At 54.4% G+C, this 15345-nt stretch overlaps 1 protein-coding gene across 2 annotated transcripts; it reads left to right on the forward strand.

The window, feature by feature from the left end:
* The first annotated feature begins 11075 nt into the window (after window positions 1-11075).
* Window positions 11076-14853, forward strand: LY6E (lymphocyte antigen 6 family member E). Of its 2 annotated transcripts, none has more exons than XM_012752934.3 (4): window positions 11076-11330; window positions 13345-13449; window positions 13845-13964; window positions 14064-14853. In XM_012752934.3, exons 2-4 carry the CDS (start codon window positions 13398-13400, stop codon window positions 14282-14284), a joined length of 393 nt encoding a protein of 130 aa, XP_012608388.1. In that variant the 5' UTR covers window positions 11076-11330; window positions 13345-13397; the 3' UTR covers window positions 14285-14853. The 2 variants fall into 2 exon arrangements, with proteins under 2 accessions (XP_012608388.1, XP_012608387.1); XM_012752933.3 differs by having other exon boundaries at window positions 11077-11330; window positions 13340-13449.
* The last annotated feature ends 492 nt before the right edge of the window (window positions 14854-15345 follow it).

Genomic DNA, 15345 nt, shown 5'->3' on the forward strand with positions numbered 1-15345 from the left:
CTCCACAACCTCTTCCTGTGGTCTCAGGTACCCCTCCTTCCCACCCTCATCCGTTGTATGCTCGTCTTCTTGCTTCTTTCTTCTAATTTCTGCTAGAATCTGTCTTTTCTGCAGAGACACTCTGTCTGGCAGTGTTTCTCATCCGCCATCTTTGCACCAATCTCCAGTAATAAATCTTAATCGAACTTGCCAATTGCTTCCTTTCTCATCAAATTACCCAAGTTTTCCACATATTCCGGTGACATATTTCATGTGCATGCGTGTGTGGCAAATTTCTTGCCATAAAATTGTACAAAATATTATATAAATCACTCAATCACTCCCTTTTCTATAGTTATATCTTTCTTTTCATTCCTAGTTATGGTGTTTTTAAAGTATGTTTACAAATTCTTTGATACTCCTCCTTTCAAAAGGCAGAATCAGTCTTAAAGGCTCACTTCTCAGAAATAGAATGTGGCAGTGACACTGGGTGATTTCAGAGACCAGGTTGCAAAGAACACCACAGCTTCTGCCATCCTCTCTGGGACACCGCATCTGAGGAAGCCAGCTGCCACAATGTGAGGACACTCAAGAAACCCTTTGGGGAGCACCACGTGACAAGAACCTGAGGCCTCCTGCCAACAACCAGCACTAACTTGCCAGCAACGCCAGGGCACCGTCTCAGAAGCAGGTCCTCCTGCTCCAGTCAAGCCTTCGGATGACCTCACCCCCGACATGTGGCTCACTACCCACAGCAGAACCACCAATGAGGCCACTTCTAAACAACCCACAGATAATACATATGTGAGATAAAAAATGTTTATTGCTATTGTAAATCCCTAAGTTTCAGAGTGATATTTTTATAACTAATGCACCAGTATTGATTTATTTTCTCCCTCCGATTTATTTTCAGGTCTGCCAGAGCATAGCAGTCAGTCTGTGGAGCTGATCTTGGAGGCAGACAGGAAGGAAATAGCCCAGTGCTGTCCTGGGGGCAGGTCCTCTTCCCCTTGCTCCAGGGCTGGGGGAAGGAGGCTGGCACACATACCCAGTTAGGCTTCAGAAAACAAAAGAACTTTTATCTGAGGAATCTGAGTCCTTTTTAATCATCAGGCCCAGAAAGACATTAAGATGAGATAGCAATCACATCCTAGTCCCCTCAAGCTGTGCATCATTTCTAGAAACTGTTTGCTGTTGCCACATGTAGCTATAGATTAACACAATAATGCCACACCAGACACTGTAACTCATACCCTATGGCCAAACAGTAATCAGCATTATTTTTGTAAACCAGTTCCTGACACACAACTTTGCATCAGCCATTCCTGTCAAAGTCACGTGTAACTGATGCCACTCAGTGTGTATATTCAGGGCAGTGTGAATCTGTGCTCTGAGGATGCAATCCTCAAGTGTGGCCCAAATAAACTGTTGGGACTCAGAAAACTGTACCTCAAAACAAAGGCCTCAGAAGCCAAAATGTCTCTCTGAACTTCTGCCCTCCTGCTTCAGTCTCCTTCTCCCTGAGGCTGGCCATAGTAATAGGAATCCCTCTTCCCAGGTGAGTCATAGGAACCACAACACTTTTTCCCCAAAGCCAGCCACAAAACCTAAAAATATTACTCTAAATACCCACCCACCCCACCTTTCTGTTTAAAAACTGGCCATAATGACAGTAGGTCATGAGACCCCCATTCCAGAGAGGGCCGTGCCCCGCTCCCAGGAGGGGTGTTGCTTAAGAAGGTCCTGCCGCCTGTCTCCTCAACCACCAACTTCAGTAGCCCAGGTCCCAGCACCCCACTCTACGCAGGTCAGGGTTTACCTGCTGCGCCCCTCTTCTTGGTCCAAAGGGAAATGAGCCTCCCTAACCAAGAGAAATTTAAAAGAGAAATCCTCAATTCACAGGAGTCTTCATGTTCTACTCTGGGGACAACTCTGTGATTTCAATTAGTGTCTTCATTCTTTTCTGGAACAAATATTGGGCTGGGTTTCAAGGAGTTACCTCCCCTGCGCCCCTGCTTCTGAGAGCCTTTCTCAGGTCTGCTGTGCCCGAGGGGGAGGTAGGTAGTTTTGGGGACTGAGCCCTTACCCTGTGTTATCTGACACTATCTTCAGATAGATGGTGTGGGATAGGATTGGAGGACATGATGTCACCATTTCCACTGTAGAGCTGAGCAGCTTTCTTGCTTGTTAGTGGGAAGAAATCCCCACCCCTTTGGTGAGGGAAGTCTGTGTTGATGTTGTGTCATGTGTGGTTGGTGACAGAGGAGCAGGATTTGCTAGAGCAGACCCAGCTCACAGAAACATGTGGCTTGGGAAGAGAAAGGACGAAAGGGTCTGGGTGGGGAACCTCTTGTGGCCATGTAGTCACACACTGTATGGAGCCATGGCTATGGTGCACTAAGTTACCAAAAGGAAAAGTTACCAATAGAATTTAGAGATGGTGGTCGACCTAATTCCTGAGGGGCTGGCTCATGGGACATGCAAGGAAATGTCAAATAATAAGAAGCCTGCTAAACACACAGTCCCTTTGTTAACTGCTGTCTGTAATAGCTTAAAGGAAAGTAAGAGTGCTGGGTTGGCCTTGAGGGCAGACCAAGCTCAGATGTGAGCCTGTCTAAGCTCAGGCCACCAGCCACAAAGCCACAAAGGGGAAAATTATGCAGGGAAAACAGAAAGTACCTCCGAGACTGGTGGTCACCAAGAAGGCAGCCAATGAGGGGAAGGACAAAACCAAGTGACAACTGAAACCAGAGGGTGCAGTGTGAAGGAATTGTTCCATTTTGTAGATCAGTGTCATCAGCTTCCAGAGGAGCCTTTACTAAAAGCGATTGTGAAAGTAACTAGTTTAGGGGCAGTGTCTCTGGTTTCAATGCTGCGGAGTGGCAGAACATGTTTGGGCTGATGCAGGACCCAACGCTTACTACTGCACGCTCACAGTTGGGTACGTATGATTCCGCCACAAGAGGTTATTCCTGAGGGGACAGCCAGCCCGGTGGACTGGATAAAAGCCACTGTAAGTCTGTTTACCCTGGGAATGGGGACTGCCCGGTGCCCCCTGCAATGCTGAGTGAAACACCCGGATGCAGCAGCTGACATGCTTTGGATGGAAGCCATGCAGGACCCAGCGGTTCACTCGATGACCGTGCCTGGGACCCAGGTCATGGTAACTGCTGTGGCTTATTCTGCTTCTACGTGGGCACCCTGTGTGACATTACTGCTGCAAACTGAACTACCCACAGACAACCCTTGTCCAATTTGCTACCTCAGTTTCTTCTCAAGAGTTTTACAGATGCTAATAAAACATTGGCATTAACAAGAGAATAGTGGATGGCAAAAGGGACAGTGAAAGGACTCATCATAGGAAGGTGGAAAGTTTTAAAATTATTAAGAAATGAGAATAAAGACAACATTGACAGGGATGACACTGAGAGCAAAAGAAAGGGCAGAGCTATGGGACTCGCCCAGCAGGCTGGGGATCTTTAGATGTCACTAAGAAAAGGGATGACTCACCTGGGAATTGATGGGTGTGGAGACAGGGGTGACTCCACCACAGATGCTGATCTGTCACGTGGACCTCTGACTTACCCCAGTCCCGTGAACGCCTTCTGATCCTACTTTATTGATTGTCCTGAGTGTCAGAACACGCACTCACTATATATCCTGCCTTTGGATCAAAGCACCCTTAATGTTATCGCACAAATCGTAGGCTGTGCCACACATTGCATTCCTGCCTGCTCTGGAGGGCTGTCTCCAGTTGTCCCCTGGAGAGCACATGCACCTCTCCCCAGGTGTGCAAGCCCCGGGTCTGTTGGAGTAGCAGTGTGCAGGTCTACCTGTCTTGCTGCCCCCAAGACCATGCTTCTGTCTGTAAGTTCCCTAATAAATCACCCTTTACCGGCAAAGTGGATTTTGTCTGCCTCCTTCTTTGGTTTCCAGGCTCCTTCTGCATTTGGGGTTTGCTTTGCAGGACAATGGGGTTAAAACAAAAATCTTAATACAACACAATCAAGGGTTTGGTTGGAACCTTAGTAAAGTCCACTCCTGCCCCACACTGGCTTCTCCAAAGGTTAGACATAGTTGAGTTGGCAGTACTGCTGCTTCTGTTTTATAAATGCTACAACAATGTAAATTTGATTTGTTTGCTATAAGAGCAAACGATAAGATTTGATCGTTTTGCTATAAGAGATCCATGCTTGAAAACCAGGGGGTGGCCTATGGTGTCACACACACACATACTGGTTTTCATTTCTGGTTCCTGGAACATAACTCTCACAGCCAGTATTGCATTCTTCTGTTTTAATGTTCAGTGCTTTAGGCCTCAGAAAATAGAATCTCTCTGTCTCCTGTCCTCCTTTCCCCTACGCAGGGCAGGAGTCTACTCTTTCCTGCCTTTCTGATTGTGAGTCATAAGTCCCTCATTCCAAAGAGGGTCCTGACCCATGCTCTGGAGGAAGGAATGCCATAAGGAAGCTTCCATAAAAACCAGGGAGAACTGGTTCCAGGAGCTTCCAGATAGCTGAACCCGAGGCTTCCTATATTCCTACTGGTGTCTCACTGGAGCGCTCTTCTGTCACCTGCATGGAAAATGGTGGTGGTCAGGGGTGTGGAGCACTGCCAGAGGGGGCCCAAGGCCTCATCATGAGTCTGCAACTCCTAATCACAAGACATGTGAGGGCTACAGGGGCACTGGGGCATTGGGGCATGTGGATGAAGCCAGAACAGAAGAAGGTCCTGGAACACAGGGGTGCGTGTGGAAGGAGCAACCACAGGATTGCAGTGGGAGACCCTCCTTCAGCCTGGGTAGCCAGGGGTAGTTGAGCTGGCAGGAAGGGAATGAGAGTGGGTCCATCATGGCTGGGGGCCGGTTACGGAGACTCCCTGGCATCACTCTAAACCCAGGGAATGTGTGCTGGCTGGCAACCCCTGGATATGCAAGCCCCCTAGGGAAGGGTCTCTTTTTGGAAAAATGGACCCCAACATCACATCCTGGGTCTGCTGTAGTTTGAGGGAGGGGCCCACACTCACTGCTCAGACATTCCCCACTATGCACAGAATACAGGGAGCTAGCTAGGCCCCAACCCTGCCGTGCATTTCAAGGAATGACCCTCCGACAGATTCCACCATTTGGCACTGCACAAACCCCTGGCTTGCCATGCACAGCCAGGATCGTTTAGACACAACGTTTTCAGGGGAGTCTGGGTCCCATGGCTGGTCCACAGCAGTGACCATGAGGACATTGTGAGCTGGACATCCAGAATCACAAGGGCCCCCCTCCAGTGCAGCTGTGTTCTGCATCAGAGGGTCCTGCTTGAATGGGCAAAGCCCACCCATGCTCTCGTCCCACACATACTCACTGGGCACCTGCCACAAGCCAGGATGGCCCTGCATGCCTGTGCACAGACTAAACCTCAGCCCTCAATAGCTGGCGATCTAGGAGGGGACACTGACCAAGTAGCGAATATAAAAGTTGACGAGAAATGCCAAGATAGAATGTGCTTGCCCTCTAAGGAGACTGAAATTCATCAAATTATGTTGGGGGTAGTGACGGTGGGGGTGGGGGTGGAGTACTATTGTAGTTGGGAGAAGCTTTTAAGCTCTCCTGTTCAGGACTAGCTCAAAGTTCATGATGTACAAGAAAAAATGCTCCAAGGATGGACAGGAGACAGCCTTGCCCAGATAGACCCGCCTGTCTCCTACGGTGAGATCCAGACGTGGGGACAGATCACCAAGGACCTGGACGCAGGGGGACACCCTGGGCCACAGCCTGCTGGATGTCTCCTGTCCCTGGGGACAGCTGGGGCATCATCCCCAAAGCTGTGGAACCCCCACCCAAGTGTCAAAAGAAAAGAAGCCAAACTCTAAAATAATTTAAAGAGGTTTATTCTGAGCCAAATTTGAGGACCATGGACTGGAACCACGCCAAAGAAGCCTTGATCAAGTAAACTCGCCGTGGCTGGGTTACAGTTTGGTTTTATACATTTCAGGGAGACAGGGGTTATAGGTGAAGTCATAAATCAATACATGGAAGGTGTACATTGGTTAGGCCCCAAAAGGTGGAACATCTCAAGGGGGGTGCTTTCTGGTTATAGGTGGGTTTAGATTCTTTTACTTGCAATTGGTTAAAATGAAGCTTCTGTCTAAAGGATGGGAATGTTTTAAGATAAAGAAGTCTTGAGACAAGCCACAGGCCATGTATTTGTTGAGTAAATTGTTGACATGCAGGTTTATCTTGTATGGCCTTAGGCCTGTTAAGGCATTAGGAAGGATGTTTCCAAGAAGGGAGGGGGCGTGATGAGGCATGTCTCCCCACTCATGACAGGCAACTCAGTTTTAGGGTATCCCCTTTGCCAAGAAGGGGTCCATTCAGTCAGTGGAGTGGGGAGTCTTAAGATTTTTAGTTTATTCACACTGAGCACCAACTTAAAGTCAAAAAATAAAAAAAATAAAAAATAAAAGATTTTTAGTTCACAGGAGGATGTCCCCAACTGTGGCAGGGACATCTTGTGACACACAGAGTCCCAGCTTCAGCCTCTATACTTACACACATACCACATGCCCTTCACAAACTCACACTCACACCACATGCCCCCCACTCACACCCACACCACATGCTCCCACACACTCACACACACACTGGCACATGTCCCCACAAACTCACACACATACCACATGCCCTCACACACACACACTCGCACATGCCCCCACACACTCACACACACATACTCGCACATGCCCCCACACACTCACACCCACACCACATGCCCCCCACTCACACCCACACCACATGCTCCCACACACTCACACACACACACTCGCACATGCCCCCACACACTCACACACACACACTCGCACATGCCCCTCACAAACTCACACTCACACCACATGCCCCCCACTCACACCCACACCACATGCTCCCACACACTCACACACACACACTCGCACATGCCCCCACAAACTCACACACATACCACATGCCCTCACACACACACACACTCGCATATGCCCCCACACACTCACACACACACACTCGCACATGCCCCCACAAACTCACACACATACCACATGCCCCCACACACTCACACCCACACCACATGCCCCCCACTCATACCCACACATGCCCCCCACTCACACACCACATGCCCCCCACTCACACCCACACCACATGCTCCCACACACTCACACACACACACTTGCATATGCCCCCACAAACTCACACACATACCACATGCCCCCACACACTCACACATGCCCCCCACAAACTCACACACACACATGCCCCCACACACTCACTTGCACATGCCCCCACACACTCACACACAATTGCACATGCCCCCCACAAACTCACACACACACATGCCCCCACACACTCACACACTCGCACATGCCCCCACACACTCATACACACACTCGCACATGCCCCCACAAACTCACACTCACACACATACCCCCACACACTCACACACACGCCCATGCCCCCACACACTCACACACACACTCGCACATGCCCCCCCACACTCACACACACACACACTCGCACATGCTCCCACACACTCACACATGCCCCCACACACTCACACTCACACCACATGCCCCCCCACTCACACACACACTCGCACATGCCCCCACACACTCACACTCACACACTCGCACATGCCCTCACATGTTAGAGACTAAGACCCTCAATACCCCAACGACTTGTCTTACCCACGGGCCTCGCCCTGGAAAATTCTCAGGATGAAAATAAGCACCCAACCCTCCAGCTATAGCTCTGAGAAGAATGCATTCTATGATGTGCTTGCTCTAGGGTGTGCTACCTGCAATTGTTTGCTCCAGGGTGTGCTACCTGCAATTGTTCCCGACCCCCTGCCAGGTTGAGGTTGAGTGATCAGTCACAAACAGCTTCCATGCCGATAAGATGCTGATTGGGGCTGATTGACCCAAATCCGAGCCTCATCATCCCCCCACTCTATTTTTCTGTTCATACTTCCTTGTTTCTGTATGATTATAAAACCAGCAGAAAATCTAAGTAAAGTAGACCTTGACAACCATTTGCTTGGTCTCATTCCTTTCTCTCGCCCATCTCTTTCAGGCACGGTCCCCCTCGCCCCCCTGGGTCCAAAAGGTCCCACGGGTCGGGACACCCACACACTCACACACACACTCGCATATGCCCCCCCACACTCACACACACACTCGCACATGCCCCCCCACACTCACACTCACACCACATGCTCCCCCACACTCACACACACACACTCGCACATGCCCCCCCACTCACACACACACTCGCACATGCCCCCACAAACTCACACTCACACCATATGCCCCCCACACTCACATACACACACACTCGCACATGCCCCCCCACTCACACCCACACCACATGCCCCCCCACTCACACCCACACCACATGCCCCCCCACTCACACCCACACCACATGCCCCCCCACTCACACCCACACCACATGCCCCCCCACTCACACCCACACCACATGCCCCCCCACTCACACCCACACCACATGCCCCCCACTCACACCCACACCACATGCCCCCCACTCACACCCACACCACATGCCCCCCCACTCACACCCACACCACATGCCCCCCCACTCACACACACACACTCGCACATGCCCCCACACACGCACACATTCTCACACATGCCCCCACAAACTCACACACACTCACACATGCCCCACACACTCACACCACATGCCCCCACACACTCACACACACACCCACACCACATGCCCCCTCACTCACAGTCACACCATACTGAGTGCACCCCCAGACCTGCCCCTGTTGTTATGGTACAGAGTGTGAGAAAAGACCACTTAAGTCCGAATCTAGTCGAATTGTGAGTCTTTATTAGCTGACCAGTGACTACTCCTGCCCTGCAAAGAAGCAGGCACAGAGAGCAGTGATAAGCCAAGAAAAGCCAGCCCTTTTTAAAGGCAAAAACCACATTCTAAAAATCTAATTAGCAAGCCCAGTTACAAAAGCAAAAGAAAGCATTATTCTTATATTCTTATCTTGTTTCAGCACAATGGTGGGGGGGGGGTTGGAGCCTTGAGGTGGGTTTTGTAGGAGTCACTGGCTATAGTTAAGATTTAACTCTGAAACAGTATGACTACGGACAACATTAGTCTTAGTTAAAATACCTTCAGCATTTTGTGATCTAAGCCAGAGTGCATTCCACTGGGTACACCAAGAAGCATGTCAGGTGCCTCAGGGGCCCAGGGCGTTTAGACCCTGGACTAGCAGCTATATCTTGTGGGCAGTTGTGTGCCATACACCACCACCCTTCTCCTTATTTTCTAAACTTAATCATGCTAGCAGGGGCGAGATGGCAGGTCTGGAGTCAGATAAGGGTCAGCTGAAAATTTCCCACTCTCCTGAGCAAGCAAGCATAGTACAGAAGCTGATGGCTGGTTATTGCTGCCTATGGTCCCTAGGCCCCAACACTGTGACTGGTCCTCTGTTACAGCATGTCTTTCTGCCCCAGCTCCATCCTGGCCACCCTGTCATCCTGCCTCATGCCTCCTGGAACCTCCCCCTGCCTCTTCCTCCCCTCCCCTGTGGATAGTTAAGAAGTCCCTTCCCTGGGGCCCTTGCTGTCACCACTGAACACCAGCTGCCACCCAGAACACTGAGAAGTGCCAGGTGCAACAGCTCCTGACAGGAAGTGCACTGTGAAAGGTGCAGTGTGTCTTATGAAAGTTCACACGTGTTCATGAGGCCGAATCAGAAGGAGGACAAGCAGTTTGAGGGAGGAAAGAGACATTTACTTTGCCTACAAAGGAGAAATACGGTAGACTTTATCGTCTGAAAATCTCAGATTTCCTAAACATAGGCAGAAACACAGAGCTTTTAAAGGGAGGTTTCCCAGCTTCAGGAAATTACTGTGGTTAACTGTGAACTCTGCCAGCTGCCCACCTGCAGGGCTTGCGCAACCTGGGAGTTTTAACAAAAGACTTAACCGGCCTCAGGGATGCAGGCCAGAATGCAGTTCTCAAAAAGAGTGACGGAAGTTTTAAAAAGACAGAAAATATCGTTGCTATCTTTCTAACTCAGCCCATTCCCTCTGTTACAACTCTGGACAACAGGCAGGTGGCAGAGACCCAGCAGCCCACAACCCTGTGGGAGGAGCTCTGCAGGGCTGGCAGAAGGGGGACCTCCGGCCCCTCCAGGCTGCCGCGGGCTCCCCCTGCCCTGTCCTGAGATGCAGCGCAGGACCCCACAGCAGGAGCTCCGCAAATACCGGCGCATGGAAAGGCACTAGTGTGCACTGGGCAGAAGGCCTGAAAGGTATCCGTGAAAGGTCAGGCTAAGAATTCGGGACTTCGTTCTAACAGGGGCTTCTCGGATCTACACTAGGGGGCCAGATCGGGCTGACTTTGGAGAAGGACCTCTGTGACTGCTGACCGGCTGTTGGGTCCGGCCCAGGTTAAGGGGGCGGGAGGTGGTGCTCCAGCCTGGCCCAGCTCTCCTGGCCAGACCTGTGCCACAGAAGCCACAGAAACCAGAACCCACGCCTGCAACCTCCCGATCCTTGCTCCATCTCCCCACAGCCACCTGTGCGATGGCCAAGAAACAGCTCCTCCTGGAGCGGGCACGGGACTGGAAGACCTCAGGAAGTCCCAGGGTGAGGGGGCGCGGTGCTGAATACATCAGCCCTGCGTCCTCACCCCCGCACCCCACTCTGCAGAAGGGATTCCCAGCTCTGCTCCGTCGTCCCTTCTGTGCTCAGCCCCCAAATGCGTCTGGTTACCTATGGGCCTCCCGGCTGCGTGGCAGCACCAATCGCCCTCCGCCCCCTGGCCAGAACGAGATGTCAGTGACTGTCACACTGACCTGGTCACCTGTCCAACCTCGCCAGGTCTGTCCCGCGATGTCACCACCCTCAAGAAAACGAGAAGGACCGGCCGGGTGCACAGCAGGGCGGGTGGGAGGACCCGCCATGCCTCAGACCCCACCTCGCTGGGACGTTCAGAGGGCTTTCAGCTCCTCTCCCGGCTTCAGCCACTCCCTCTGTCACAGGAAGCTGGAGGGGGTCCAGGTGGCAACTGGGAAGCCCAGCGCGCGGTGGTGGACGCCAGGCGCCGGTCAGAGTCCGGGGCAGAGGGGCGGACGCTGGCGCAACAGGGACGCAGTCCCGGGTCCCCTGGAATGGGCGCCTCCGGGACCCGGGCCCAGCCGGCCTGAAGGCCCCTGACTCCGCCCCCAGGCCCCGCCCGGCGCCCGCCCCTGCATCGGCCCAGCGCGCGGCCTGCCTGGGAGTCGCTGCTTCTCCTGCTGCTGCCGCCGCTGTCCCAAACGCTCGAGGCCGCTGGCATCTGCGTCCGCCGGGCGGTGAGTCCGCGGGGCCGAGGCCGGGGTGCCCTGGCAGCCTGCGGGGACGCGCTGGGACAGGGCGGCTTGCCCCGCGGTGCGCGCGTTCCCGGGCCCAGACCGTGGGGCAGAAGGCGCCCTACTGGGGCCGGGGACCCGGAGAGGGGCGCAAGGCGGAGATGCAGGAGAGGGGCTGTGGGAGATTGGGGTCGGGGGCTGCTGGCGGGCCCGTCCCCTGGGAGCTGAGTCTCTGTTCCCATCCCCGCAGGGATCTCGGGCGGGAGCGGGCGGCGACTGCTGCCAAGCGCCCTCCCGGCTGGGTTCCCCAGGGCTGCGCACCTCCCGGGGTCCCATCGCCCGACTCTAGACACTCCTGACTCCCCAACGTGGGACTAGGGAAGGACAGCCTTCTTGACTGGAGGAAGAGGCGCGGGTTCTTGAGGAAGTTCCTGGCAGGAAGGGGAGAATTACCTGCCCTGGTGGGTTACCCTGGGGGGCTGGAACCTGCCTGGAGGAAGAGGGCGGAAGCTCTTTGTTCCAGCGTCGGTGCTGGCAAGTGAGGTGCCTGGGAGCCCAGGCCTCCTGAGGTAGACTGCCTTACCCTTCCCATCCCAGGAGACCAGGAGAGGCTCCTTCCTCTCCTGCCGGCTGGGGACCTACTAGATGCCTGGCTTTCCCAGGAGTCAGCTCTTGTGAGCCTGCGTCCCAAGTGGCACTGCCCCCACCGCTTGCTGGCTCCCTCTGCCCAGCTGAAAGCATCAAACAGTCCTGCCTGACCCTACTAACTGGCCTTCCACTCTGCCAGTGCCTTAACTCCGCCTGGCAGCCCACTTGGTTAGGTGCCTTGCGGTGGACAGGTGGCAGCGCCAGCTGGACCTGTTTGTGGCCCTGCATGCCAGGGCTTCCTTGGAGACAGCTCAGTGCTCCTCCACACCAAAACCTCACTTTTGTGGGGGAGGAGTTGGAGACTCCTTCCTCCTTGTGCTGCCTGGAGGCGGGGAGAGGCCCTAGCTGGCCCTGGCACTGTTCTTGGCCATCTGGGGCCCCTTCTCCCAACTCCATGTTGTCAGCCCAGGTCTTGGGCCTAGCCTGCTGCTTTCCCCTTTGAGGCCTCTGCCAACCCTTTCCCAAGTGTATCTTTCCCTGGCATTCTCCTTCCCCTCCAGTGGCCCTCCTGCTCCCCAAGCCCAGACCACCCCTGCCATACTGGTTGTCCCTGGCAGAAAGAGCAGGCCCCCCTTAAGCACTCCGCCACATACGAAATAGAGAACCAGAACACTGGCTGGTGGTGTTCCAGGCTCTTTCTCCACCCAGTGCCTGGGCTTCTGCCCGAGGAGGGGTCCTGATGCAGCTCAGCAAGGAGCAGGCCCCACGATGCCCTGGCTGAGGCTCATCTGTGCCCCTTCCTGCTGGCTTGGCTGGAAACACACCGCTTTGTCTCTCTGAGCCTGTTTCTCAGCCACAGAGTGGGGGGCATCGGATGCTTAGGGGCTCTTGTCTTCATAACTGAATGACATGAAGAATGGGAAGGCTCCCTCCTGAGTCATACTCCCGGTACAGCCCCCTGCTCTGTACACTAGGGGAGTTGCCTGGAATCAAGGCATGGAGCTGGCTCAAGGAAAGTTCTGGGTACAGATGGCTAATATTGTTTCTGACCTCTATTCCTCACCTCCAGGAACATGGGCAGGTCCACTCTTTCTGCCACCTTTTCTGTGCGATTCTGAGAATGTTGGCCAGTTCCTTGCCTGGCCTCTAGTGGCCCCCGGGTTTAGGAGGCTCCAACTAGAAGGTGCCTGCACTGAGTGAGGGGCAGTTTAGGAGTGAAGTGGGAAAACCCTCTGTGTGCTGTGCTTTGTGGTAGGCGTGGCAAGTCCATGCCCCTCTTTGTCCCCTGTATCCCCATTTACAACATGAGACACATGCCCCTTGGGAATAGTGAGGCCTTGTCCAGCCCTGGAGCCTGGTGCTGGTGTGAGCCAGAGTCCTGGGCATGGGGTTGCCTGGTCCTCTGACACGCCGTGTCTCTCCAGAGCAGGACAGGCTTCTTTGACTTTGGAGCTCCTAGACAGGACATCTGTTCCCTCCAGAATGAAGGTCTTCTTGGCGGTGCTGCTGGCTGCCCTTCTGTATGTGGAGCGAGGTGAGATCCCTTGGGGCCACCAGACCTTTGCAAGGCTGCACCCTCCTAGACTCCCTCTCTCCCTTCTCCCCGGAACAGATGCCCTGGGGTCCTTCTGGAACAGCTCCTATGTGACCTCCTGTCTCTCCCCCGTGAAGTGAGTCACTTGGCTGTTCCCACTGGAGGTCTCAGTCTTGGCTTGGCCACACTCTGGTCACCATGTGTTTGGGTGTCAGTTGAGCTGCTCGATGGCCAGGGTCTGATGTCATTGTGTTTCCTTGGTCCCCAGCACAGGGCCTAGCTTACAATAGTTTCTCAATGTCTGCAAATAATTGAGTTTGAGTGCCAGGGGCAGGCCTGGGAGTGGACGCTGGAAGCTTGTCCAGGCATGACACAGATGTCACCTCCTTCGGCAGCCCACTCGCTGATGTGCTTCTCCTGCACGAATCAGAAAAGCAACTGGTACTGCCTGAAGCCGACCATCTGCTCTGACTCGGACAACTACTGTGTGACCGTGTCTGCCGCTGCTGGCATTGGTGAGTGCTGAAGGGGGGCCCAGAGACTCTGTCCCTGCCTGGTCACCTCCCCAACCATGGTCAGGCTGTCTTCCCTCACAACCTTGTTTTTCCCCACAGGGAATGCCGTGAACTTTGGCTATAGCCTGAACAAGGGCTGCTCCCCGATCTGTCCTGGCCCAAGTGTCGATATTGGTGTGGCGTCCGTGGGCACCCATTGCTGCCAGAGCTTCCTGTGCAATTTCAGCGCAGCTGACGGTGGGCTGCGGGCCAGCACCGCCCTGCTGGCTCTGGGGTTGCTGCTCAGCCTGCTGCCAGCCCTGCTGAGGCCTGGCCCCTGACCACTCGGACCTGTGCCCCCACCCCTAGCTCAGGAAGGAAAGCCCAGCCCCTCCCAGACTCCTCACCGTGCCTGACAACCCTGCTTGGCCCCAGGGTCAGGCCCACCCCCTACACTTGCCACAGCCCCTGCCCAGGTAAGGTCAGCTACCCTCACTTTCAGGGTCAGTGATGTGACCTTCCTCAGGGGACTGGGGAAGGGACGAGGATGTCCCTGGAGTCTTAGGGTGCTGGGGTCAGGACTGAGTCCTGTGGACATACAGGACCCTTCCTAAGCCCTAGGGCACCAGATGGGGTGCCTGTGAGTGTGGGGGCCTGTGGTCATGGGCGGGTCCTGGGCTCTGCAGGTGTGAGTGAGGCTGTGTTTGGGGGAGGGAGGGAGGGAGCAGCCTGCAGAGCCTCAAGCCCACAGAGCCCCTTCCCTGGCCATACTGCACTCCTTTGAGGGCAGCCCCTTGCTTCCCAGTCTAGGCTCCCACCCCTAAATTGAACTAGCCCTGCCTGCCCCCTCCCACTCCCACTGGAGCCCTCCTGCTGCTTTGGTGCCTCAAATAAACACATGTCCCCACCCCTTCTTGCTCTGGGTGTGGCTGCCCCCCTGCCTGGGAGCCCCCTCTTAGCAAGGTCCTGATGGGGGAGGCAAGCCCAGGTTCAAGAGGCCTGTTGGTCCTCTATGGCACAGTCCCAAACTGAGGCCCACTTGGGGCGCTGGGGGAGGAGGAGAGGCCCCCCAGCTCACAGCCAGCTGCTCACCAGGCATAGAAAGGCACCCCACTGCCATGTTTTGCACTTTCTCCTCCCCAGGCTGGGAATTTGGCCTCCCACACAGAAGGGAAGGCCAGGGGGCCTGGGGGAGAGAAAGGAGGAGTCCTCCAGCCCAGAACCAGTCCTCTAGCAGGAAGGAGCGTGCACATGGGGCGGGGCAGCAACCAGGGTGCTAGGACTTGGGAACAGAGGGAGCCTGGGCCAGCTGGGGTGGAGGGGGCAGGATCAGACCTCTGGAGTTCAGTGGGTGGGTGAGTGGCACCTGTCCCAGGGCCTGTAGTAGGAGCAGGGGGCTCCT

Source organism: Microcebus murinus, chromosome 7 (assembly GCF_040939455.1).
Source record: "Microcebus murinus isolate Inina chromosome 7, M.murinus_Inina_mat1.0, whole genome shotgun sequence".
Classification (NCBI taxonomy): Eukaryota; Metazoa; Chordata; class Mammalia; order Primates; family Cheirogaleidae; genus Microcebus; species Microcebus murinus.